The sequence below is a fragment of the Haliotis asinina genome, unplaced genomic scaffold (genome assembly GCF_037392515.1).
Source record: "Haliotis asinina isolate JCU_RB_2024 unplaced genomic scaffold, JCU_Hal_asi_v2 scaffold_21, whole genome shotgun sequence".
Lineage (NCBI taxonomy): Eukaryota > Metazoa > Mollusca > Gastropoda > Lepetellida > Haliotidae > Haliotis > Haliotis asinina.
In genome coordinates, this window is record NW_027133893.1 from 372055 (window position 1) to 399411 (window position 27357).

The 27357-nt window shown below is 43.9% G+C and overlaps 1 protein-coding gene across 1 annotated transcript; it reads left to right on the forward strand.

Annotated features, from left to right (window-relative positions):
- The first annotated feature begins 23804 nt into the window (after window positions 1-23804).
- LOC137269977 (putative ankyrin repeat protein RF_0381) lies at window positions 23805-25486 on the forward strand. The gene is made up of 2 exons (XM_067803808.1): window positions 23805-23817; window positions 24489-25486. Exons 1-2 carry the CDS (start codon window positions 23805-23807, stop codon window positions 25484-25486), a joined length of 1011 nt encoding a protein of 336 aa, XP_067659909.1.
- The last annotated feature ends 1871 nt before the right edge of the window (window positions 25487-27357 follow it).

Sequence of the window (27357 nt, forward strand, 5' to 3'; positions counted from 1 at the left end):
CGTAATAACGTAAGTTATTGGGGAATTGTTATTTGTACTATAATCGTTTTGTTAGTTTTGGCCACGGATCAGCTGACCTTTGTAAATGATTCTAACATTAATTGGAGTATTTACAGGTCAAGGTCAAAGGTAATGAACATGCGCATAGTGAGAATGTCGGTAATGGACAAACCACATGATACAAACATGCTATAGATGCTAACACGTTGTTTCAGATATTCCATGAGAGCTAACAAGCCTCTTCCAATCATGTATCATGTTGTTTCAGATATTCCATGAGAACTAACAAGCCTCTTCCAATCATATACCATCTTGTTAATGTTAACACGCTGCTTGTCACACGATATCTGTCATTTATGCTCTGTCACTTTTACGGTGATAACGATGTAAGAATCTTCATTAAAACGTCTTCCGTAAAGTTGAATGTTTCAAATGAGACACTACATTTTAACTAGGCAACATGAAGGTGTTTTCCCCTCTCACCTGTCCATTCTTTGTAAACAAGTATTTTAATTTATGATACTTGAAGATGATTATTTGATGATAATGTTCGCTTTAATGAGTCACACTATCTTCTGTTTAAATGATGTTCCAAGGAATAATATTGGATTTTTCATATGTGTAATTAATTACCAGCTGCACAACAAAACTTGCAGGGTTAAGGTTAGGGTTAATTAATATCTGTACAACAAAACTTGCAGGGTTAAGGTTAGGGTTAATTAATATCTGTACAACAAAACTTGCGACGTTTTGGTATAGGCTCAAACATGTTATCAAGCTAAGTATGTAATGACATGTAAGACCATGCTGAATGAGACAAAAACCATTGCTACACATCGACAGGTGTACCCAATACCGACAAAACACATAGATATACCATGCAGCCTTGTTTCCTTTTTCCTTTAGGTTCTGACAACACCGTGTGGAGTTTGCAACACCACTTCAGTGTGTCTGGATAGGGGGTGTTCAAAGGAGTGTGTGCAAGGTACGTGCCCACTCATCATTAGTTCTTGATGGTTTGTATCAACTGACTCCCCTGAGCATAGAATATAGCTACTTAGGCTGTTTAATATATGACAGAAAGAGTTCCCATCTACCATCCTCAAAGTATACTATATCTACGTGTAAGGGTGTTGTCTGTGTGTAGTGTAATACTTCCAGAAGGGGTCAATCTAGACACAGTGTCTTGCAATGAATGGTTGTTGTATTTCTTGTGGACACTGGTGAGATAGCACTAAGTACACAACTAATACACAACAGTAGAGATTACCGGGGGAGGCGTGGTAAGACTGTCACTTGAGCAGTAGATGGCTGGACTGACTGGTCAGTTCATCCTTCAAGTCCCTGGTTTGCCTATTCTGCTGATCTGTCCATGCCCTTCCCGATGTCTGTCAGCTCACTCGTGTACTTGCATATCCTCCTTGCTTTTATATGCACACAAACAGTAAACAATTTTGTAATGTGTTGGCATAAATGGCTGCCTTCCCAATGTGCTCAAGGTAGCCCATGAATAAAAGCCTTTGACGTAAATGGCTGCACTGTATGATATATATTGGGATCATATTTTCTTATAAAGTAAAGCTGCTAATACTTTTGGGTTGTGTCACATCCGAATTTCAGTGGCTGTTGAGATCATACTGTACTTGTTGGGATCATACAGAGATTCCTAAGATCAGACAGTGGCTGTTGAGATCATACTGTACTTGTTGAGATCATACAGAGATTCCTAAGATCAGACAATGGCTGTTGAGATCATACTGTACTTGTTGGGATCATACAGAGATTCCTAAGATCAGACAATGGCTGTTGAGATCATACTGTACTCGTTGAAATCATAAAGGGGTTCCAAAGACCATTTAGTGGCTGTTGAGATCATAAAGGAATTCCTAAGATCATACAGCGTCTGTTAAGGAGGTCGTAAAGTGGCCGCTGAGGACAGTATAGAAAAGTTGTTGAGGAGACAATACAGTGATCGTTGAGATCATTCAGTGATCCTTGAGAACACACATTTGTTTCTGAGGAGATCATACAGTGGTTGCTGAGGAGAGTACACATTTGTTGCTGAGGAGATCATACAGTGGTTGTTGAGGAGAGTACACATTTGTTTCAGAGGAGATCATACAGTGGTTGTTGAGGAGAGTACACATTTGTTTCTGAGGAGATCATACAATGGTTGTTGAGGAGAGTACACATTTGTTGCTGAGGAGATCATACAGTGGTTGTTGAGGAGAGTACACATTTGTTGCTGAGGAGATCATACAGTGGTTGTTGAGGAGAGTACACATTTGTTGCTGAGGAGATCATACAGTGGTTGTTGAGGAGAGAATACATCTGTTTCGGAGGAGATCATACAGTGGTTGTTGAGGAGAGTACACATTTGTTTCTGAGGAGATCATACAGTGGTTGTTGAGGAGAGTACACATTTGTTGCTGAGAAGATCATACAGTGGTTGTTGAGGAGAGTACATATTTGTTGCTAAGGAGATCATTCAGTGGTTGTTGAGGAGAGAATACATCTGTTTCGGAGGAGATCATACAGTGGTTGTTGAGGAGAGTACACGTCTGTTGCTGAGGAGATCATACAGTGGTTGTTGAGGAGAGTACACATTTGTTGCCGAGGAAATAACCAACACTCTCTTTGTGCACATTTTGTTGACGTGTAGAGTAGGGCAAATATTAACAATCTGATCAAAGATGTTCTGATAGTATCCTTCTGGCAAGTCTGTTGGACTGGTCACACAAGATCACACACTGCGACTTGCAGGATAATATAAATCGTGGGATGACTTGCATATATATTCCATTGTCTATATTGACTTGCGGGACCATAATCACGTACAAATATAAATTGAATTTGTCAGGTGGTTTGGATGGTGATCCCTTTGCTGCCGTTTTCATCTGCTGCCATGCAGTCGTCTGTACATCATGTGTCCAACCCTATCTGGCGGTAAGATGATGCTTCATCAGCACGCCAATAACATAACGATCCCTGGCAACTGTGCTTCATCACATTCAACTTTGTGATATTTTCCTACTGCCGGTGGGTTCTTATGTCTTGACTGAATAATTGGTTGGTGTACTCCTTTGATGGTTACACTCTTGTAATCTCGGGGTTGAAACATTTTTCACTGTCTCTTTCAAACGGATTGTACTCTGCCATGGGAATGATGAAGATACTGGCATGTTCAAGTGGATGTTCCATTGTGTGTCACTCTTGTCCAGTGATGCAGCATGTGATTGTACAGGATGGGCAGCTTTCCCAAGTACTGGGTTTAATTCTGCTGAGCCAGTTCTCTTGACCATGTCGAACTCTAGCGAGATGGCAATGATGTAACTGCTGGTATCATCGTTCGGAGTACGAATGACGTTTAGTAGTCATTGACTGTGAGTTCATATTATAGCCTCTCACCCAGGTAAACAAAGCATTAGATGAAGCAAGTCGAACTCTATACCAATTGTTGTATGATTTGGCTATGGCTTTCTTGCATACCAAAATCCTGTTGAGCTCGTTTTGTGTGAAACCATACCCCACACATAACTGAGTGGCTTTGCAGTTAACCCAACAGATGCCTTGATGTACCATGCCATTTCAATCACTCACACTTCTCTAGAGGTCCATGTAACAGTAAAACACATCACTGTCATCAGTGCTCAGCACCTTGTTGCTGCTGATTTTGATAGTGGTTTTCTTAATGATGGCATGACCGAGGTTCTGCATAAATCTGCACAAGTGATGTATAATGCCAGTTGAACTGTGCCACAGATCATGACATTATTTGCACCCAGGTTTGGGAATCGGTATGGTTTTTATCATATGTGCTTAGAATTTTTAACCAAATGAGGCACAATTAGACCGCAATTCTGTTGACCATCGGTGCCATTTGGTGATCAGCTTGCACGTACCGGACATATTCCAACCACTACACTGTCCCCCTCTGCTGCATGTCGCTAGGAGCCGTGTGCAGTCACACACTGAACATGTACGCCACTTTCAGCTGACATATTCCAAGGTGTCATCCAAATTTTATAGCACTAGGCAAATTGACTGGAGACATGATGTGCGTCATAAGCTGTGCCTTCACCTATCATTGTGGAATGAGTTTCCAACAACACACTCATCATGGTCTTCACATGTGTGAAGAGAAACGTTGCAGTGCACCTGAATTCAGTCTCACCTGCAAAGAGAGGAATCCTTACTATCATCCTTCTACTTGCGATGCAGGATATGGCGTACATCTGACCACTCCATGTCTTCACATATTTAATGGCTTCCAGGAGAGGCATGTGGTGGAATCCCCAAACCGTCTTTCACGACAATCGACCATTTTCAGATAGATTTTATTTACATTTGCTATAAATGCGTTCATACTCATACAGGTGATTTGTCACATTACATGTCTTGTCCTGCTGAATCTCTTTCAAGACGTGTCTATTGACCGAATAAGCAGATCACAGCAAGGGTTGATTAAAGTTAAACCACATCCAGTCATTGCACACCATACAGTAAGGTTAAACTGATTCTACCAGAATGGCATTGGGTTCGAAAACCAAAGATGCACTGTTTTCAAGTTCATTTCCGGAAACCGATTTGAAGACGACATCCTTAAATGTTTTGAAATTGGAGCCACTCGCATTGACCATGATCTGCATATGCTTGAGATTTAAAGAATTTGTGTTATTACTTTCAGAATAAAACATTCCCGGTTTGTAGTTATTAAACTATATAGTGTGTGCAGTTGTGATGGACATCCAATCATGGAGGGAAAAACAAAGGGCCCTTGAGCAGTTGAATTCGAACTAGTTGTGCTATAAAAATATCTAGTCGTATCGTATCATATGTTATCATGTGTGATTGATGCCACCTCAGATCAACTCGAACTGCACACTGCATAATCATATGTTATAAGTATTCCTACTTCTATATTCCTATATATATGCATGTGTGTGTGTGTACTTCTATATTCCTATATATATGCATGTGTGTGTGTGTACTTCTATATTCCTATATATATGCATGTGTGTGTGTGTACTTCTATATTCCTATATATATGCATGTGTGTGTGTGTACTTCTATATTCCTATATATATGCATGTGTGTGTGTGTACTTCTATATTCCTATATATATGCATGTGTGTGTGTGTGTGTGTATGTGTGTGTTTATATATTCAGTGTATACATGATGCATGTGATTGATGCCACCTCAGATCAACTCGAACTGCACTCTGCATAATCACCCACATGGACCAACATCATCATCATCATCATCATCAGCAGCAGCAGCAACAACAACCTAACTCTCAATAATGCCCATAACCAAATAACTGACAACCACTGAACAAAAACTTCAAACCCGTGGGAGTCAAGCTGAAAAAGAGCGACTCGATCGGCATGGACATGTTAACAAACAACAGAAAGACCAACTTGAGACTCGTTGGAAAACCGCTACAACTGGCATGAAATCACCCAACCTTGTTCGGTATCATGAATTGTGCATTCATCTTGATCAGATCAGCATGACATGCAGCATTCAACGAGAATGACCTTCCACATTCTTGAGAGCGTACACTGATTGGCAGTACAAGGAATTAATCTGAGGCACCAACACCAAATTGAAAATTTCAGTTTTTGACCACATTAAACATAGTCCCGTAAATATGGGATACCTCACCATGATGCTGCACATACAATGACCATTCCAGGTCAGTTATGCAATGACCATTCCAGGTCAGTTATACAATGACGTGGAATGGTCATTCGATTGAGAAAATAGCTATGTCGGACCTCAGGGACATGCATGGACTCAACAACAAAGAAGCTGTCGGTAGCACATGCAATGACCTAGTCCGCAACAATGAATGGATGAGATCACCCGCATGGCAAGCTGTCTGTATTGGTTGACATCGAAACTACGGTCGTTGACCAAATAAGGTAGTACACTCAGTAGTATATACAATGACAGTTCTGGCTCACTTTCAAGAAATGTCTCTACAAAGCCTTATTTAGTAAATAAGGCTTTGGTTGGGACCTTAGATCTTGCTACTATTAACCCTACTACAAAAAGGTTGGGTGTCTATTACCGTGTATTGGTTGGAGGTAACACTGTGCCGTACGGTACGATCAATAATTCTTCTCTTACAAACCCCCTACCCGGCCCACCCCTCAAGTAGTACAAGTTAGGTTCGTCGGCTTTCATATCCACTTTATCTTTGTTGTAAGTTTTGACTGACCATATAGGATCGGTGGCCCGCTTACGGCTATCACCCTCGTGTTCCCCCGGCTGGTATAGATACCTCACTAGGGCCCTATATATCTGGTATCTGTTTCTCCTTCCCACGCAATGGAGCGGCCGACTCTGCAACTATTGATTTTAGTTTGATAGCGTCTGCCGGTTTCTTACCGGTGAGACGGGTGACTTCATGGTTGATTGCCGACACCACCTTGGGTAACCTCGTGACCCATTCAGTCGATCGTTCTCCAGGGGTGACCATCTCCCTAGCATACTGATATCCGAACAAGCGCTCAGCCAAAGTCCTATTAAATCTCTCAACTATGGCTTGGCTGCGATGGGCTCCGGCCGTGCCACGCCTGACCTTTGTATCGTGTTTGGCTAGCAGTTGTGACACGGCACCCATGAACTCCCGTCCGGGGTCAACTTGCAGCTCTGTTGGCCACGTCAGCGGGCTGCGTTTGTATATGTGTTCGAATCCTCTGGCTACCTGGGCCGAATCTTTCGTGGTCAAGGGTTCGGCTTCCTTGTAACGACTGGCTACGTCCACTACGGTTAAGGCATACTTGTACCTCTTGTCGTGGGGTAGGAACAGTAGGTCTGCCTGGTGAACGCTATTAGGTATGTTAATACCGAACCTCCTTCTAGGCACGTAGAGTGGTGCCGGCAAATAGATCTGCCACAGGGCTTGTTTTTCAAGCCACGCTTTGGCTTCCTCCGGGGGTACTCGCGCTATTTTAGCTAGCTTATCTACTGCGCTAGCTCCTTTCCAGTACCCACGCGGGCTGTAGTAAATAGCCTCAAATTTTTTCATGTCCATACGCGTATGTGTTTATCCCATCAATAGCTATCCAACGTTTCGTGTCCATAGGCGACAGGGACGTCTTGTTTATAGTCAGTCCGTATATCTTATGTCCATCACTTCTAAGTGTGTTCATTTTATGTCTAAAGGTACGGGTCTTGAACAGGGCTTCCTTGAATCTGGCGTGTTTGATGTGTTGTTTCACCACATACTTCTTAACCCCCTTAGCCTTCCGGATCTCACTATTGTCGGCTTTCAGTATGGAGTACATCTTAGGTCTCAAACCTATGTACTCGGCTATGGGCGTGCCAGCTCACTCGTCCTTCATCTTACCTAGGACCTTTTTATTTACCGTACTGTGTAGGGCATGGGTCTTAGGGTAGTCGCTGGTGTCGTATAAATCGAGGTGTTTTTTCATGTCCTCGTACACGTCCTCGGTTCGAATCTCCATCAGCAGGGAATCCGTGTCAGTGTACAGCACTTCACACCTGTCGCCGTACTGTTTCTTGAGCTCGTTGTAGTAAAAGTCGTACATCAGGTGTTTGGATAAATCGAGGATGCTCATCCCCACATAAACAGGCCGGTTGAATTTTATGTGGCTTTTCTTCATGTGTAGGGCAACCAGGTTGTCTGTGAATATCTTACTACGGTTGAATGCCGGACTTGCTATCAATCTCCTGAGCTTGTCTTCCTCACTCGACCGAACCAGCTTCACGGTCACGCGTTTCCTCAGGTTCTCCATAGTCTTACCAAACACCGAGTTGTTCATGAGCTTGTAGAGATTTTTCTCAAAATCACTGGTGGCTTTTTTTCGTAGGTCTGTGTTCATTCTGATGTAGGGCTCCATCCATGGGCTCTGGTTGAACATGAGCACCCTGTGTATTTTGGTCAGCCTCATGCCCAACGACAGGTACAGCTGTAGGTTGCGATAGTGAACGATGTACTTGGTCTTATTCATTAAGTTAGGAACGAGTTTTTCAACGTCTGTCACACGCCCACCTGACAAGTTATGTTGGTACTCAGACATCCAGTCTGGGTTAACCCTCATACGTTCGGGGGCCAGGGGGTAGCTGTTGTGTGATGTGTGTAATTCCTTGGTATACTCTAAGTCAACCTCGAGGATATACCCTTTGTTCGAATCTGGTGCAACCCCCATAACATCAACGTGGGGTACCCATTCGAATCCCCCTGTAGGTAGATACTGGCTCATGGCCCAGCCGTACAGGTTGTTTGCGTCGAGGTAGAGAATGTGATTGGTTGGCTTGTTAGGATCGTAACCTTTCACGTATTGATTATTTGCTTTCGCGTATCGTTTGGATGCCATAGAAATCCCACCTCGCAAGCCTTTCTCAATGAATAGGTGCATGTCGTAATCTGTAAGCAATTCCAAATTAACTCCGGTCTTTTTAAGCAAGGCGTCCCACGACAGACCTGGGCTGGTGTAATACCATGCGGGGTCGAGTTTATACTGCTTTAAACACGTCCGCCTAAACGTCTCAAACACGTCGGCTAACAGCAGTACATCTGTCCTCAAGTACAGGTCGTGATAATCACCCAGGTTCTTACAACCCAGTTTATTCCATACGTTAGTCGCGTGCGAGTAATCATCTCGTGAGACGGACGCCTCATTCAGCTTGCTATAAAAACAGTCAATAGGGGGTAGTCTGGTCTCGGTGAACTTGACCCAACTATCCATGTACTCATAGGGGTACACACCCTTTCTCATAAGCAGGGGTCTAGTCTCGGCGTCTGTGTATCGATCGGTGATAGGGAAGGTATTGTTGGCCTTGACCAGACTGTCGAGTGACGACAGGAGGAACTGAAACGAGTCAATGAACCTAAGTCCGTTTAAGCTGAAGGAGATGTATCTTTCCATGTTGTTGGGGATGCACGTTATATTACCATCGATTTTCGCGATGGCCTGCATGATCAAGTGTGAGTCGTACCCTCTCAAGTTGTGAAAGACAACGGGGATGTTTATTGTCTTAGGGTTGATTTTAAGCTTGAGGTTGCACGCGTTGTGAGCGGCGCCTCTATACTTACCAGTTATGTGGCAGTGATCTCTCACCGAATCACCGTTAAGTGGTGAGTCACACACGTGACAGTTAGTGCTACTAGCGTGGGCTAGCCTGTCGACTCGGGTCAGACGCATGGGAGCGATTTTATACAATGCATTCCTAATAATTTTTTCTTCCTCCTGCAAATACTTTAGAAACCTTTCAGCCGCGTCAGGCCCCCTATACACTACCGGAGCTTTCGTTTCCCCGTCACAACGGACGACAATGTATCCAAACGAACAGGCTTTATGCTCTTGTGTCTTGTGGGTGAAGCTACCACTGGGGGAATCCCCACCCACAACCAAAGCTTCGAAGTCGGCGTATATGATATAAGGCACAGACATTTGGTTCTTGTGGTTACTGAATTTTAGGATATTATCACCTTCCTTAGGCATGTCGACTCGTATGGCCGTCTGCCCCACACCTTGACAATCATCCCGGTGGGATTCTAATAAATCAGCTCGACTGAAACCGTGTAGGCATCGTACACAAAAGTGTTTTTCCCCATCGTGTTTCGACTGGTCGTGCAACAACCGGCTGAGATGTTTTATCCACGTGTAGTGATACTTTTCACCTCGTTGGATCATGAATATATTGATAACTTGGCGATCCTTCACCGGGCTGACCCTGTGTACTATTGTTGTGTTACCTTCGTGCCCAAAGACATTTATAGCCAGATTATTCTGTTTTTCTATTTTAGTGATCTGGGATATGGGGGTGGGTTCATCTATACCATCCCAATTGAGCCCATCATCTTGGGGATAGCTAGAAAGCCTATCTGAATTAGCGCCAGCTGGAAATAAGGCTGACCTGATAGCTAACCTCAGGCAATCGTTTCCTCTATTCTTAACGTTTACTATGGCATGTTTGTTCCTATAGTAGGGAGGCAAGGCTAGGTATGACCCGCCTCTGAACGGCACGTAGTTAGCTATGTCTAGATAGACATTATCGATTTTATCTACAGCCCACCCGGACCCCAAGTGTGTGTAGCGTTCTAGGTATTCTCGTATCTGCTGAAAACTGGTATCGATTGATGTATCAATGGTCTCTGTATGTGTGACGACCTCTTGTTGACCTCGGAAGTAAGGCTGAACATATTCAGTGGTACTCCCAACCTGCTTATCGAGTGACATTTTCACTGTGATCTGAAACTTGATACTACCTAGGTTATTTAGTTCCTGGTTGACCTTATCAGCTACCAGAGGCTTGATATCTGTAATGTCTATGTTTCTATCAACGTGCATGCGCCAACCTCTCAAATAGTTGCCTACAGCGCGCTCAGTGCGCACGAACTGTAGGTCAATAGCTCTATTCTGTCGTAATAATTCTACAAGCTGTGGTTTTCTCATACGGGAATACCCGCCTAAACCCAAATCGTGTGCCTCGGTTTTCAGTTGTTTTACAGTGGGAGGTTTTGCTACGGGGGCATGTGATAACAATGCGGTTAACCCGGCTCTCCCCAGGTTTGAATAACCCGTGTATCCAAGCTGTTTTGCTTGAGCTTTTAATTGTTTTACTGAAGGAGGGGCTTCTAAACCTAGTAATCTCAACAATGCTGACTTCCGCATTCGAGAATACCCGATCACACCTCTCTGTTTTGCGACCCTCTTCAGCTCGCGTACAGTAGACATCGTGTTTACACCTAAGAGAACCAATGTCTAATTGGTTCACAGTAAGGGGAGGTAACCCTTTCATGCACTGGAGTCTATCTTGAGCAGTCGCCTACGTTCTCTTATGTAGCCTTTTTTATTCTCGTAGATGAGTTGATGTCTGACTACGTTCGCTCCGTGAGCTTTACATAGACAGTAGTGTCCTTTAACCCCGATACCACACACAGAACACGTGTAGTTAGGACTTCCCATATGGAAACAACAGAACCCCTGATTCCTGCATTTCCTACCACAGGCCTCGGTCTTCCCCATAAGTATGTATTCGCATCGGTATGGAGCGGGTCTCATGTTTACTTATATAGGTATTTTAATTTAATTGCTTCGCAACCAACGCAGTAGCTGCTATACCCAACACTATGAAGCCCAGTTCACGATTCATTTGTCCCTTGGATGGTGTGTAGTACTGAGCGAGTGTGGGTTTATTGAGCGGTTCCAATTGTTTACCAGTTAGTAGATAGTATTCTTTCATTGCTTCATCGACATCGTAGAATGTTTGAACGGCATGGTTTTCACGCTTGAGTTGTTCGTTAATAAAATCATCCTCTGGAGGCGTTTTTTAGCGTACTCGGCCTGTGCCCTTTGTAATTTCTCAGTAGCGAGATCGTGTCGCTTCCTTTCTTCTTGTATTGCGTGGCCATCTCGTAGTTTCGAGAAGAGGAAATTACTCCCGGAAAATGCCAGGGCATTCGCTAACGCCCCACCGACCATCATAGCTATCGTGGCCATCCCTATATTTATTTCATTATATTATCAGGTATGATCCCTTGTTTTACTAGGATGTCTTTTGTGGCCATCGCCATACCAAGGTTCATTATGAGCATACCCATATCCTGCAGGTTGAAATCTAGCTTGATAGTTGGTTGTTTAAGCACCATTTTAGTCAACCGAGCGTACCCTACGGCTAGACTGGCGACCACTGTGGCGTGGTATGCGTCGCTGACGAACGTTTTCCCCTCAGACATTATGTATATGATATAAAATATTAAAATTATAACATGATATGCGGGTCAATAGTGGGGGTGGGGGGCTCACTGTTGGGTGGTGGCTCACTGTGGGAGGGTACCCCCACGTATAACCATGTTATAACCACGGCAGCAGTTACGCCTACAGCCAACAACAGTCTGGTTGGGTTGGTCACTTTATGTTGGTTACACCACCGTTTTTTACCGGCAGCTACTCTCTTAGGATTCTTCTGTCTGGTTACTGTTGGGGGTACCTCCACTGAAGGGGTCACTTCCCTCACTGTTGGGGGTGGGGTCTCCTCCACTGGTTCCTGTGCAGCATCCATCTATACTATTATTATTATTCTTTCTCTCAAATTGACAATGTTTTGCCGTGATAATCGCCGCCGTCACTGGAGCCAACAACATACCATATTTGTGGTACAGCCCGCAGCTGATAGAGCTCACGGCGTGTTCGATAAAAGGGTCTTTCTCGAGGTCCTCCCACAGGTAAAGTCGGCGCTCTGGTGGAATGGGAAGGAAGTGTGACACAATACCGGTGTATATCTGGGTCATAGCCGATCCTATTGTCTTTGTCATTTCTGCTCCGAGCCGGGACTCGTATCTATCGTACAGCTTATCGATTTCTTCGGCTGACATTTTGTGAATTTTATCCGGAGTGTAGTCTCCAAAGTAATGTTTGGCTTTACCGCCAACAGCCAACGCCACCAGTTTCTCTCGCTTGGGGGAATCCCCCACAGTGGGGGAACCCTCCAACTGTTCGAGCAATTCCTCACACTCCATCTTATAATATAACAAGTAAGATTTAGTTTTAACTATATAATACCCGATGCAGACAAAACACAGAGAAATGAAGGTTAAGTTGCACACGACAAACACTTCAAATATCATAGCTATATGCTTAGCTTTGCTTAGCTTTGCTTAGCTTTGCTTAGCTTTAGCATACTATATATGCTACTGGTTGGTCGGTTTTTAGCACGAGCTTAGCGTGTTTAGTTTCAGCGAGCTGTTTCTTCACCCGTTCCCGTTCTAATTTGCTCATCACATCGTTCTCTCTCAAACACTCCTCGAACGAATCCCTGTCCTTGCAGTGAAATAAGGCCACCCATCGCGTCTGCTCCCTGAGGTCTTTCAACACCGAGTTGAACTTCTGCGTTAGCACCCAGACGCTGTGATTTGCATGCCGGCCGGAGAAGGCCAGGTACGATAGCATGTCTCTCTTTTTTGTTATCTCGCGATTAGCGCTGCAGTCGTCTAGTATAAACAGCGTCGGTTCCCCTTTAAATTTCTCGTGAAGAGCTTTCAACCAGTCCTGCAGGCGTGTTCCAGGGTCGATTTTGTGTACGTCCGGGTCCGTCATCACCCAAGGTCGCGCGTACGTTTTATTCATGCTCAGAGTAGGGCACATGATAACGATGTTATCGAACACATCCTTGTAGTAACTCTCCAACATATCCAACACGAAAACGGTCTTCCCACAGCCAGTCTGCCCGCATATGATAGCGCAGTGTGGGTCAGTGGGTAGTTGTGGGTACTTCCCGGGGGTGTGGGGGTCTTGTTTATTGTTGGGGGGGTACCCCCCATCAGTAGATGGCTTGCACGAATCTCCCATTGTCTATATTAAGTTGCGCGTCCATAATAACGTACAGATATAATTTCAACTTACCAGCGGGTTGAGCCTTTTTAGTAATCTGGATGGTTATCCCTTCGCTGCCGTTATCTATACGGCGCCCGCTACCGTGCAGTTTATCATCATCCATGGATCGCATGTCCAACCATAGGGCGTACTTGGTGGTCAGGTATTCACCGATCTGCACGGAGCCGAGGTCCAGGTCCTTTGTTATGTAGTCCCCCACTGGTAGCTTTTTTATCTCATCCCACTCCTGGTGTGGTCTCATACCATGACTGAACAGCTGGTTGGGCACGCCCTCGATGGTAACTTCCACCTTTTCAATCTCGGGGTTGAAAAACTTCTCGCTGTCCCTCCGGAATGGATCGTAATACTCCGACCAGGATACCTTTCATCGATCGCGCCGGCACGTTCAGGTTGATATTCCACACAGTGTCGCTCTTATCTCGCACGACTGATCTATGCCTCAGTACGCGATCGTACAGGATAGCCATCTTCCCAGAGTACTGGCTTCGAACCTGCCTGGCCAGCTCCGGGCTAGTGACCATGTCGAACTCCAGAGAGATGTTGTCTATGGTATAACAGGCCTCATCACCGTTCGGCGTACGCACTACTTTGCTATAGTCATTAAACGTGAGCTCGTATTCGAGCCTATCACCCAGCGCGGCCTGGTAAAACGGCGCGTGTCCCGTGAGCAACTCGAAGTCGAGCGGCACGCAGAATCGATTCCCGTATGCTCGAGCGATGGCCTTTTCACCGTCCGATAGCTTGTCTTGCTGGTCTTGCGTGAAGACATACCCTATGCGCGCCCGGGTTGATTTGCTGATACCCTGGTACACATCATTGACTCGTTCTCCCTCGCTTTTCCAGAGATCCCTGTAGCAGTGAAACACGTCGCTGTCGTCGATACTCAGCACCTCGTTACCGCTGATCTTGACGGTCGTTTTCTTGATGATAGCTCGCCCCACGTTCCGCACTAGCTCGCGTTTGTCGTTGTCGGAGGTCAACGTGATATTGAACGCCAGTCGAACAGTGCCTGGTACAATGAGGTCATTCTCACCAAGGTTTGGAAATCTAACCAGCAGAGTTTGATTCTTGTCTATCTTGCTGGGATTATTGGTGATGGTCACCGACTGACGCACGGCTGTGGCTCCTAATGGCTCTCTCAATCTTCTGAAAGGATCTAATTTTCTACCGTACATTGTTATATAAATGAAATATATTTTTAATACTAATGGATGAAGACATAGATATGACGGAGATGCCGGGCGATAGTGCCCAGGCATTCGATGATGAGCAGGAGACCTCATTTACTAGTTCACCATTGAACCAAGAACTTTTGGAAACAACGGTAAATGATTATTACGAAAGTTTAAGAAGAGATAAAAACTACGTTGAACCACAGGGTCGATACCATAAGAATTTTTTTATTGATACAAAGGGTGTTCTACGCCTTAAGTCTGACCCAGGGGTTGACCTCTTTAACAAGAGCAATAAAAAACCACTGTCCTTGTCAACTCTAGCCAGCCGCCATGGTGTTGAATTTATCCGTAAAAATCTAAACATGCATGATTACGGTGGTGCAATACCTAAGGCCGTTAAAGAAGATCTGCAAGCTACCAGATCCCACCTCACCACTAGAGATGAAATGACACCACAGCGTGCTACAGAAGCCTCGGACAGCATAGAAAAACTGTTGAGCACCTACTGGGACAAACCGTTACCGGGGTTTGACTTTCCGGTAAGGGAACTGCGCGGCTTAGACGAAGCCGTGAAACGCGTGCGTGGAGAACTCGTGAACAACATGGGGAAACTGAACGAAATCGACGAGCACATCGCTAAGGAAAAAACCAAACTCAACGAAACTGAAAACGATGATATGAAGCGTCGTATCAATGAACGACTACATGATTTAGAAGACGAGAGACGTACACGATTGGAATCCGCTTCCTCGAATCGTGAACAGCTTCGATCCCAGATCAGTCGCATTCGGGAAACAATCGATAGAATACTGAACGAGGATACAACTTTAGCCAACAGGATTCGGATATTGTTCCGGGAGCAAGGGATCACCATCGCCAGCATTCTGACTGCATTGGGTTTCATCATATCAACCCTGGTGGTGTCACTGGTGGGAGGAACCCCTGTGGGGCCTGCCGGCGGCGGGGGAACTCCAAGTGGCGGTGGGGGTGTTAAAGACTGGATAAAAAAACTCGGGGAAGGCCTAGCTAAACTGGCTGGTAAAGCCGCCGAAGCCCTTCCCGGCATCCTGGGTAGCATCGTCTCGTGGTTGTTGGGCGCTCTGTCTAAAACTGCCATGTGGCTCAGTCAAAACCTGTGGGCAGCCATCGTCGCCGTGGCGGGTCTGGTGTACGTAGCGGCTAAGAAATCTTTAACCAAATAAGTCCCAAAGTTACCCCACCAACCACTAGGGCTGTTTTATTATCAATATGCTGCTGAGCCTGAATATGAGAGTGTGTGGGGGGTACCTCCACATGAACTTTAGGCCCCGGGGGCGGCGCCACTATACCCGTTTCACGTGGTGGGATGTGTGGGATATAGGGGGTGTTAATATCGGGGTTGATACCCAACTTTTGATCCGCCGTGGCTATGACTATTTTGTTGTTATAACCCACCACTTTTTTTACTCTCAGTTGCATATCACTCGGAGCCATGTACAGCCCCACGCCGAACACGTAATTGACTTTCGACCTGGCGTATTCTAACACGTTTTGGTAACGGTCGATGGCCCGCGGGATATCAACTGGAGAATTGATAGCATCCTCAACGTTGGCAACGAACTGTTTCTGAGCGTCGAAAGCAGTTCCCTTACCGATGATGTTGGAACGCGTCATCGACTGAGCACCCAACAGCGCCCACACGTACGTTCGAATCGAGTCGTTCAACCTGACTACCCCGGCACGAGTGAATCCTTTCGACGTGTCCAGCATGAACATTTTCCACCCGTCTGCGGTTGACTGCTCCACTTTCTGGATTGTGAAAGCAACACCACCTTTAAAGTCCATACGATCATCCCTCCATTCATTACTCGACAAAGCAAAGTCCTGCCTAAGTATACCTCGTTTCAGTAAATCATCACTTGCATCTTTCACTGGTTTTGGCCCATATTTGGTTGGTTTAGGAACAATTTCCTCTAATTCACGGAAAAAATTCTCAGGACTAAACATTTTTCGTTTCATAAAGTTTGTTAGTAAATCTTTCTTAAATGCTTTTACTGAGAGCCCATCGCTGTAAGGAATACCCAACCCGTGGTTCGGCCCCGGCAAACGCCAATCCGTCTTCGGGTTTATTTCGAATTCATTGCAAATACGTTCGTAGACCCGTCTATCGTACGGGTTGTTTGTTGCGTCCCACGCTTTGTCCTGTGGGAGGGGGGCGCTGATCTCTTTAAGGATACGTCTGACCTGGTAGTACACGTGGAACTTGAACACAGACTGACTCAGCGGTCCACGCCGAGTGTCGGTCAATGTCACACCACACCCCGTTGTAGCGCACCACACGGCAAAGTTTAATTGATTCTGCCAGAACTGCATAGGGTTGTTGAACCACGCGTGGACTGCCTTGATGTTAGTCACCGAAAGCTTATACTTATCGAACACATCTAAAAGCTGGGCATTGAAATACAACCCAGGAGCAACCACGATCTTCATGGGGGAGAAATCTACGTCCAGTTTAGGGTAAAACACACCTGGGGAATACATTTTAAAACTATTATATAATAAATATATATGTAATATGTACATAACACTTCCAGGAATAACGAGCGGTGAGGCCGTTCAGCTGACGCACGCGATCGATAACACGTCAGGTCAACTCGAAGTCGCACTCTGCGATATCACCTACCTACCGCAATGGACTAACATTAATATCAGCAACAATAAGCTGTTCGTCAGTGGAACTCGCAGTCAGATAACTGACGGCTACTACAGTGTGTGCTCTCTAAACGACGAGGTCTTCAAACCCCTGGGAGCCGAACTCAAGATGAACGACTCAAACGGCACAGTGGTGTTAATCAACAACGGAAGAACCTCATTGAGGCTAGGCCGACCATTAGCGAGGATACTCGGTATGTCTCCTGACGAGATAAAACCAACAACAACCGTCACAGGCACGAAGTTACCCGATCTAGTACCGTACCGAGAGCTGTACATTCATCTCGATCAGGTGAGCACAACGTACAACATTCAAGGAGGTCACCCTTCCACTATACTGAGAGCAGTGCCGGTGAAAACTGAGAAATTCAACGACGGTAGAACCGAGTCGTTTTCACCATGGCAGTATAAGAGATTAACCCAGGGCAACATACCTGAGCTGACAATATCGGTGTTAGATATAAATCATAATCCTGTAAATATAGGATACCTCAGCTTAACACTTCATGTAACATGACCAGCGCACAAGGGCCCGGAGTGAAAAAATGCGTCAATATCGGGATCTCCGACCTCGGAGACACACGCGGTTTCGACGCTCCCGGAGTAGATGGTAAATCGTATGCCTTGCAACTGAAAAACAACATTTACAAACGCGTTGAAATCCCCTCCGGTGGAACCCTAAGTGATATGATAGATACCACAAGAGCAACAGTCAACACTAAGTACGCCCTTGTCAACACCGGTGATAATAATTGGGTAATATACCCATCGTTCGGGGGTAAACTGTTCGACTTAGACGATGTTGAGAGCACTACCGTCGTCAAAAACAAACCATATATACTCGTCTTCACCGAAGATGACAAGTGGGTGTTGTTACCCGATAACGACGACTGGTTTCTCAATATTAGACTCGTCTCCCCTTACGTGTTCACGGATAACAAAGACAACCACCTAAACAAAGTCGTGAACAATGGAATCCTGCTCGTGGCTTACGTCCCAACTCAGAGACGTAGCGTAGTCGTCAGCCCCGTCAACAATATAGCAGCCCACATGCTATCGAGTAAACCGGCCATACAAAACGTGAAATTGCAGTTGGTGTCTGAATTCGAAGGCGTGACCAAGATACTAGAGAGTCTACCGGCAAACTCAACACTGATCATCAAAGTCTACCTAGGGGAACCATCGGTGAATGATGTCGAGATCGTGAAGGGGATCAAACTCGGGTGGGGCAAACAACATCAGTTTCAAGTTTGCAATGTTTACGTGCGGACGGGTGTCGACTCCAAGACCAGTCTGCAGGGGGTCAACGTGATCGTGGAAAATAAGATATCACTAACCAATATCTTCCTGCCTGACAACATACACTTCATAGGTATGAAGTTAACCCATGAATTATTATCAGAAAACCAGTTGGAAATTATATCGTAATAGTATAATAATGACCAGTCATCGTCCCAACACTACGCTTAACGACCTAGGAGACACGGAGGGATTCGATCAGCCTGGTGAGGAAGATGAATTATACATCCTGCACTTCAAAGACAACGTATACAGACGGATGTCGTTATCAGATTTAAAAGAGCCTGAATGGCTGATCAACTTAACACTCACCTCACCTTATATCACATTAACCGAACATGGGACTGTAGCTAAGATTAGCAACAACGGCATCTAGGCCGGGGATTTCATTCCGGATAGTGTATCCATAGGAACTACTAATACCGAAAAAAATAGGTTAAGGAGTGAAGTAAAAAATAAATTAACATTTAGCAATTATCCTACTAACTTAAGGCCTGATATATACACCCCTTTCACACTCATCATAGAAGTCTTATTTACGTTTTTACAACATGAAAACATCTCAAGAGTACACCAAATTTTACCCGGGGTGACGAACACAAAAACAAATATTGTCGTATTGTTATACAACAGGATACCCACGGGGGTCCTATAAACCGCTTAATAAACCTCAGTGGGGTTTTTATTACAACAGGAAATTCTATTAGCCTCTCACCTATTACCCTGACTAGTAATCTAGACCTTATAGACTTCAAATTAATTGATAGAATATTAACTGAACCCCAATTAAAATATCTTTCAAAATATATATTATAGGATGGGTCTGTACCCAGTCGTAGAGGAAGTAGCGAAGACGCTGGAAACCGTAGATGGGTTCCGCTTGAGGCAGTTATGTGATGTGAAACGTCAACTAGAACAAGACCGTGACACGCGGAAAGCACTATGTAAAAAGTACAATAGAGCTTTCAATATCGTGGATGGGGCTGACACTACCCTTATGGCAACCAGCATGGGACTAGGGGCGGCAGGCGTTGGGTTGTTGGCTACCATCGTGGCTGCACCTATAGTGCTAGGTATTGAAATAACGGCTGGGGTGACAGGGTTGGTAGGGTTGGCGCTTAAGTTAGTATCACGCAGACTTAATCGTAAGGCATTGAAACACGACGAGATCAGGGTTCTGGCCGAAGCAAAGCTGAACACAGTGAGTGAGCGAATTTCCACGGCACTCTCTGACAGTAAGATCTCAGAAGAGGAGTTTCGTTCAATCCTATCTGAACTCAAAAAATATAACGGAATGAAACAAGATATTCGGTCCAAGTCTCGTAAGTCTGCTATCAGCGAGGACGAGAAAAAAAAGTACATAGAACAGGGGATACAAAAAGCCCAGCAAGCCTTTATTATGAACACCAAAGAGATCGTAGGCAGTTCACGTTAAACTGTTTCATCGATATAAACGTGACATAGGCCGCCAAAGTGAGGTATCTATACCAGCCGCGAGAACACGAGGGCGATAGCCGTAAGCGGGCCACCGATCCTATATGGTCAGTCAAAACTTACAACATAGATAAAGTGGATATGAAAGCCGACGAACCTAACTTGTACTACTTGAGGGATGGGCCGGGTAGGGGGTTTGTAAGAGAAGAATTATTGATCGTACCGTACGGCACAGTGTTACCTCCTACCAAGGCACAGTAATTACCGCCAACTTTTTTGTAGTAGGGGTAATAGTAGCAAGAGCTAATGGCCCAACCAAAACCTTATTTACTAAATAAGGCTTTGTAGAGACATTTCTTGAAAGTGAGCCAGAACTATCATTCCCTATACTACTGAATTGTTCCTTCATTAGCCGTTTCACTTCACCATTCACTGATATAGAGGTCCCTCGACTGTAACTCGCAAGTGTTAGGGTCAGCATACCACTTGGTGAATTGTTCCTTCATTAGCCGTTTCACTTCACCATTCACTGATATATAGGTCCCTCGGCTGTAACTCGCAAGTGCACCCAGCCGGGACAAGCAAACTTCAAAACGTTTCTTTTTAAAAGTTTGGATGAACGATTGGCAATGATGTGCGACAAAAACATCGAAACTCAAGAGTGATGTCTGTTTCAGTGGCAATTCCAATTCCTTTCTCAGCTTTTCTGTACAAGGCACCAATACATTAAAATGTATTCCAGCATGGTATCGTCTGTGCTCCAGTGATTGGGTGAATGTGTGATATGCCACGCCTCTGGAAACTTGTATTTGGCTTTACGTCCCTTGGTAGATAACTTGTAGAGGGATCATCTTGCCTTATGCAGTACTCCCTAACACCATTGTAATTTCCCGTTTGTCATCAACTCCAATTACATCTACATGCTTGGTTCCTTTACTTGTTAACGTCCAGTTTGATACAGCAATGGTTTTCATGCCAGTTTTAGCAAAGTTTATTTTCAGGTCTGCTGGTATCAACTTTGACAAAACTACTTCCCCTATTTCTGTATTGAACTCTTCCCGATTTGTTTCATAATCCCACTATACTTTCCTGGCAGCTTCAGTTGCATTTCTCTTTACAAAGACGTGTCTGTGCAGAAAAGAGTCTGGACAACTTTTGTTTATCTTTATAGGGCCTCCATTGTCCTCGAAAAGCAAGGGATTCTCATGCTTAACAATTCTCCTGGCAGTACCTATAGCAATGTTTCTGATCACGATCCCTCAAGCCTTACGAATTTCCAGTAAATGTTCATAGACAAGTTTATCCAGGTCTTCTAAAAGCAGTAGGCAATCACGGCTTTTGGGTGGAATTTCAAGAACTTTATTAGATGCATGTTTTGACTCTTCAGAAAGGTAAGCTTTCTTCATGACCAAAACTGTACTTTCTCCGACGTTAAGATCGGACTCTTTGCTGAACTGTACTTTCTCTAAAGTCGCTAAAGTCCTGGAAGACTGTCTACATATACTATATATGAGACGATAAACAGTCCTGGAAGACTGTCTATACATACTATATATGAGACGGCACCCAGCCCTAGAAGACTGTCTATTATACTATATATGAGACGGTACCTCTGTTTATTATACTATATATGAGACGGTACCCAACCGTAGAAGACTGTCTATTATACTATATATGAGACGGTACCCAACCGTAGAAGACTGTCTATTATACTATATATGAGACGGTACCCACCCCTGGAAGACTGTCTATTATACTATATATGAGACGGTACCCACCCCTGGAAGACTGTCTATTATACTATATATGAGACGGTTCCCAGCCCTGGTAGGCTGTCTATTATACTATATATGATATGGTACCCAGCCCTGGAAGACTGTCTATTATACTATATATGAGACGGTTCCCAGCCCTAGAAGACTGTCTATTATACTATATATGAGACGGAACCATGTCCTGGAAGACTGTGTATTATACTATATATGAGACGATACCCAGCCCTAGAATACTGTCTATTGTACTATATATGAGACGGTACCCGGCCCTAGAAAACTGTCTATTATACTATATATGTGACGGTACCCAGCCCTGGTAGGCTGTCTATTATACTATATATGATATGGTACCCAGCCCTAGAAGACTGTCTATTATACTATATATGAGACGGTACCCAGCCCTGGTAGGCTGTCTATTATACTATATATGATATGGTACCCAGCCCTGGAAGACTGTCTATACATACTATATATGAGACGGCACCCAGCCCTAGAAGACTGTCTATTATACTATATATGAGACGGTACCTCTGTTTATTATACTATATATGAGACGGTACCCAACCGTAGAAGACTGTCTATTATACTATATATGAGACGGTACCCAACCGTAGAAGACTGTCTAATATACTATATATGAGACGGTACCCACCCCTGGAAGACTGTCTATTATACTATATATGAGACGGTACCCACCCCTGGAAGACTGTCTATTATACTATATATGAGACGGTTCCCAGCCCTGGTAGGCTGTCTATTATACTATATATGATATGGTACCCAGCCCTGGAAGACTGTCTATTATACTATATATGAGACGGTTCCCAGCCCTAGAAGACTGTCTATTATACTATATATGAGACGGAACCCTGTCCTGGAAGACTGTGTAGTATACTATATATGAGACGATACCCAGCCCTAGAAGACTGTCTATTATACTATATATGAGACGGTACCCGGCCCTAGAAAACTGTCTATTATACTATATATGTGACGGTACCCAGCCCTGGTAGGCTGTCTATTATACTATATATGATATGGTACCCAGCCCTAGAAGACTGTCTATTATACTATATATGAGACGGTACCCAGCCCTGGTAGGCTGTCTATTATACTATATATGATATGGTACCCAGCCCTGGAAGACTGTCTATTATACTATATATGAGACGGTGCCCAGCACTAGAAGATTGTCTATTAAACTTTATATGAGACGGTACCCAGCCCTAGAAGACTGTCTATTATACTATATATGAGTCCTGCAAGAAGCAGCAACAATACTGTGGCAACATTAGACAGGAAACAGAAAAATAAGTGTACGGAGAGCATAGCATAAAAATATATCATAGGGTTGTTAAATCCATTCACGGTGTTGACACCGTTCTGATGGGTTTAGGCACGGCAGGTGTCGGGTGGATAGCCTCTTATCCACCATTGCAGCCATACCCGTAGTGGTAGGCATTGAAATAACAGCTAGGGCAGCAGCACTGGTGGATTTGTGCTTATCTCGTAGACTGCAGTGTAGAGCACTGAAATACAATGAAATCTGAATTGTAGCCAAAGCGAAGCTAATCTCCGGGGAAGTTTTCCTTTGGTATTTTCAGAACTTGCAAAACCAAGAGATTCGAATCAAGTCTAGTAAAAGCACTGTCTCCAGCGAAGACGAGAAACAAAACTTCATAGAACATGGTATACAACAGGCCCGGCAAGCTTTCCTTATCAGAATGTGGATATCAACATTAACAAAGCCAAGACGGCAGTTTGTCAGTTCAAGGAGCGAGTGAGATGGCAACAGCCGAATAGCCAGCTCAGAGAGACCCAATGCTTGCTGAAGCTCTACCCGGAAAGACCAGGGAAATTAAATGCATACTCACAGGAGCTGTGGTGACTCAGTCAGTTAAACTGCTAGGAAAAGTACAGCTTGCTTCGTGCAGCCGTGGAATCGTGCGATTGCGAGTTCATATCCCATCTGGAATCTAAAGATTTCCTGAAACAACAGTAAAGGTTTTCAGGAATGGATGGTTCTCGATAGCAAGCAGTTGGATACAATCCGACAATGGAGGAAGATTGTACATTGCATCTATCTTCAATTTCTTTCTGTCTTGTTGGCATTGTGACCATCCCATGCAAGCATTTTACTAACATTTTTCAGGGTATATCAACCATCCAGTCACCCAGGCTTCATTTTGGCGTCATTGCTGGAGCAGAGCAGTATATACAATATGGGAACACTGACACACTGGTAGTAGATCGAAAAATATCACCTATCAGGGATCGGATCTTGATCTATCACTCACCATACTACTAAAGAGATTTTTATGGAAATGAATTGATATTCAACTCACCTTGGATCAGAATCCTTTGTGCTGTGTTTGGGTTATATGTTGTGTGCTGTGTTTGGGTTATATGTTGTGTGCTGTGTTTGGGTTATATGTTGTGTGCTGTGCTTGGGTTAGATGTTGTGTGCTGTGCTTGGGTTAGATGTTGTGTGCTGTGTTTGGGTTAGATGTTGTGTGATGTGTTTGGGTTAGATGTTATGTGATGTGTTTGGGTTAGATGTGATGTGTTTGGGTTATACATTTGTGTAATTTGGAAACAAGATATGATGTAAAATATTCCAAACATTGCAATCCATATTTTGTCAAATTTGCTTTTGCCCATCAGTTAACCTATTTGCAACGTCCTTATAACCTCCACATACGAAAGATGACAACAATCTACTGATAAAATTGTGTTACAGCGACCTCGTTCTGTGACCTTCATGGCACCTCAAAAACTGGAGACCTGGCAAAGGTGAAGGCCATCTTATCTGAGGGAAGGGCGGACGTTGACTGTAAAGAGTGGAAAAGTAGAACACCGGTTTTGTTGGCAGCTGGTCAAGGACATAAAGATGTAGTTCACCTACTCACGAGTAATGGAGCTGATGTGTCAGTTGTAGATGACTTTGGTTTCAACCTTCTTCACTCTGCCTGCCAAGGAGGAGATGTGGGGCTGGTGAAATATGTCCTTTCACTTCATAAACATGACATCAATGGAAAGGTATTATGTGGGGGAACACCACTTATGCTGGCTGCAGAGAATGGACACAGGAACGTGGTGGAGTTACTTGTGGGTCAAGGGGCCAATGTGTCACTCCACGATAACAAAGGTAACAACGTGCTCCATTGTGCCTGTCGTGGTGGAGATGTGGAGGTGGTGAAGTACGTCCTTGCGCAGAACATGGTGGACATCAACAGTAGAGGCAGGAAGAGAATGACACCTGTGATGATGGCAGCAAGAACAGGCCATAGAGATGTGGTGGCGTTGCTCGTGGGAAAAGGGGCTAACGTGTTACTCAGGGGTGCAGGTAAAAACACTATCCTTCATTTTGCCTGTCGTGGTGGAGATGTGGAGGTGGTGAAGTACGTGCTTGCACAGAACATAGTGGACATCAACAGTAGAGGCTGGAAGAGAATGACACCCGTGATGATGGCAGCAACAAAGGGGTATAAAGAAGTGGTGGAGTTGCTTGTGACGAAAGGGGCCAATGTGGCTCTCTTGGGTAGACAAGGTAAAAATATCCTTCACTTTGCCTGTCATGGGGGAAGTGTGGAGTTGGTGAAGTATTTACTCTCACAGAACATCAACATCAACAGTAGAATGAGGAATGGAAGGACCCCATTAATGATTGCAGAAATATCAGGACACAAGGATGTGGTAGAGTTACTTGTGAGTAGAGGGGCTGATAGGTCATTTTAGGACAACAAATGGTAACAGAACCTTTGAGTGTCAGTTGAGAGAAGGAGAGGTTGTGAGAAATCTCATTGGATGTCCAATACAGGGAAGGGTGAAAACAACAGTAGACACTGACACTACTGTGACCTAGAGATCTGTATTATTGTGTTCCCGTCTTATAACATAAAATGGCAAATGTTGCTTACAGGTGCAACATTTTGGTACAGATTCTTAAACTCATCATAAATGATACTTAAACTCATCTTAAATGATCAGGTTTCCTTTGCTTCAGTTCACTGTAACTGTTTTGGACTGTGGTGTGTGTATTTGTACAAAATGAATATATTCTATCAAATGCAGCCCCTTTAAATATGATCGAAAAACATATTTGTTACGAGTGTGTATTTCCTGTATATTTTGTTATTAATAATTATTATTGGGTCACAATGTATACTGTTTTGAATAATAATTATAATGGGTCACATTTCATATAATAGATGGTCCGCATTTTTAGGATTTTGGCAGCCGGTTTTCTGGAAATTATCTGCCCTTGGCTTGTTATTTGTCTACTTCCGGGAGACTGTTCTGGAAGCGGTCGAGGTGAGTAGCGATGGTCGTAAGTGCTCGAATGTTCGGGAAGTGACTGCGTGTCTATATAAATGCCAGTTGTCGTGTTGAGGTATGGGCATTCACACATTACTGGAGTATACGCCAGTATCAATCGCTGCCAACGTTTCATCTTCATAGCCGCCGTCAAACCGCTCACTATCTTACATTCTGCATGACCGTTTCTCTCACACTAAGACTTTGGTCAGTTTGCTACTGTATATTTTGCCTATTGCCTTAGATTTTGTCTCACTTGTATTTGAAATCAGTATTGTGAAATTGATTTGTGACTTTGTATAACTTACTCTCTTTGCTAAATAATAATATTCGAATATTTTAGACTGGTCTGCGCTCTGTTTTGCTGGTTCACAAAGGAGGTTTCTTACATCCTTTGTCACGGCAAGTACTTAACCGTAACAAAATTGGGGGGTCGTCCAGGATAGAATTCATTTGACATTTGAGACCGTTTGTGAAATTTGTTTCAATTTTTTGCAATTTTGCGACAAGTTACTTGAGGAACCAGCAAAATCTTGTTTGAACTTGAGACGTTTGTATTGTCCCCTGACTCTGAGACAATTGGTCAGTTGAAGAAATCAGATTTGTTGCAAATTTCTTCACATCTCAAACTTGATGCCAAACCTGCAATGAGGAAATTTCAGATTTTGCAAATTGTGTTGAATCATTACATTGATGAGGGAGTATTTGATGATGGAAATGGCGCTACAGGAATGTTCAGACCTGTTGGAAATGAACAAAATAGAACTGAAAAGGTTGGAAATAGAAAAAGAAAAAGAAATGGAAATGAAATAGTTTGAGATGGAGAAGGAAAGAGAAAGAGAAAAAATACAAAGAGAAAGGGAAAGATACAGAAAGGAATTACAATTGAAGAAATTGGAAATTGACAATGAAATTGCACTGAAAATACTTGAAAACAATTTTCAACCCTCAGATTCTTGTACTCCCTTTTAATGAGAGAGAAGTAGACAAATATTTTCTACCTTTTGAGAAGGTTACTGAAAATCTCAAGTGGCCTAGGGAGTCATGGACTATGTTACTGCAAACATTTTTGAAGGGTAAAGCTCGGGATGCTTATTCAGCCTTGTCAGTGCAACAAAGCTCAGATTATGATCTTGTCAAGAGTACACATCTGAAAGCTTATGAGTTAGTGCCTGAGGCTTATCGTCAGAAATTCAGAAATGCTAGAGTTTGCTAGAGAGAAGGAAACATTGTTTGATAGGTGGTGTGGGTTTAAGGAGATCACTGATTTGAATGGTTGAGAGAGTTAGTAT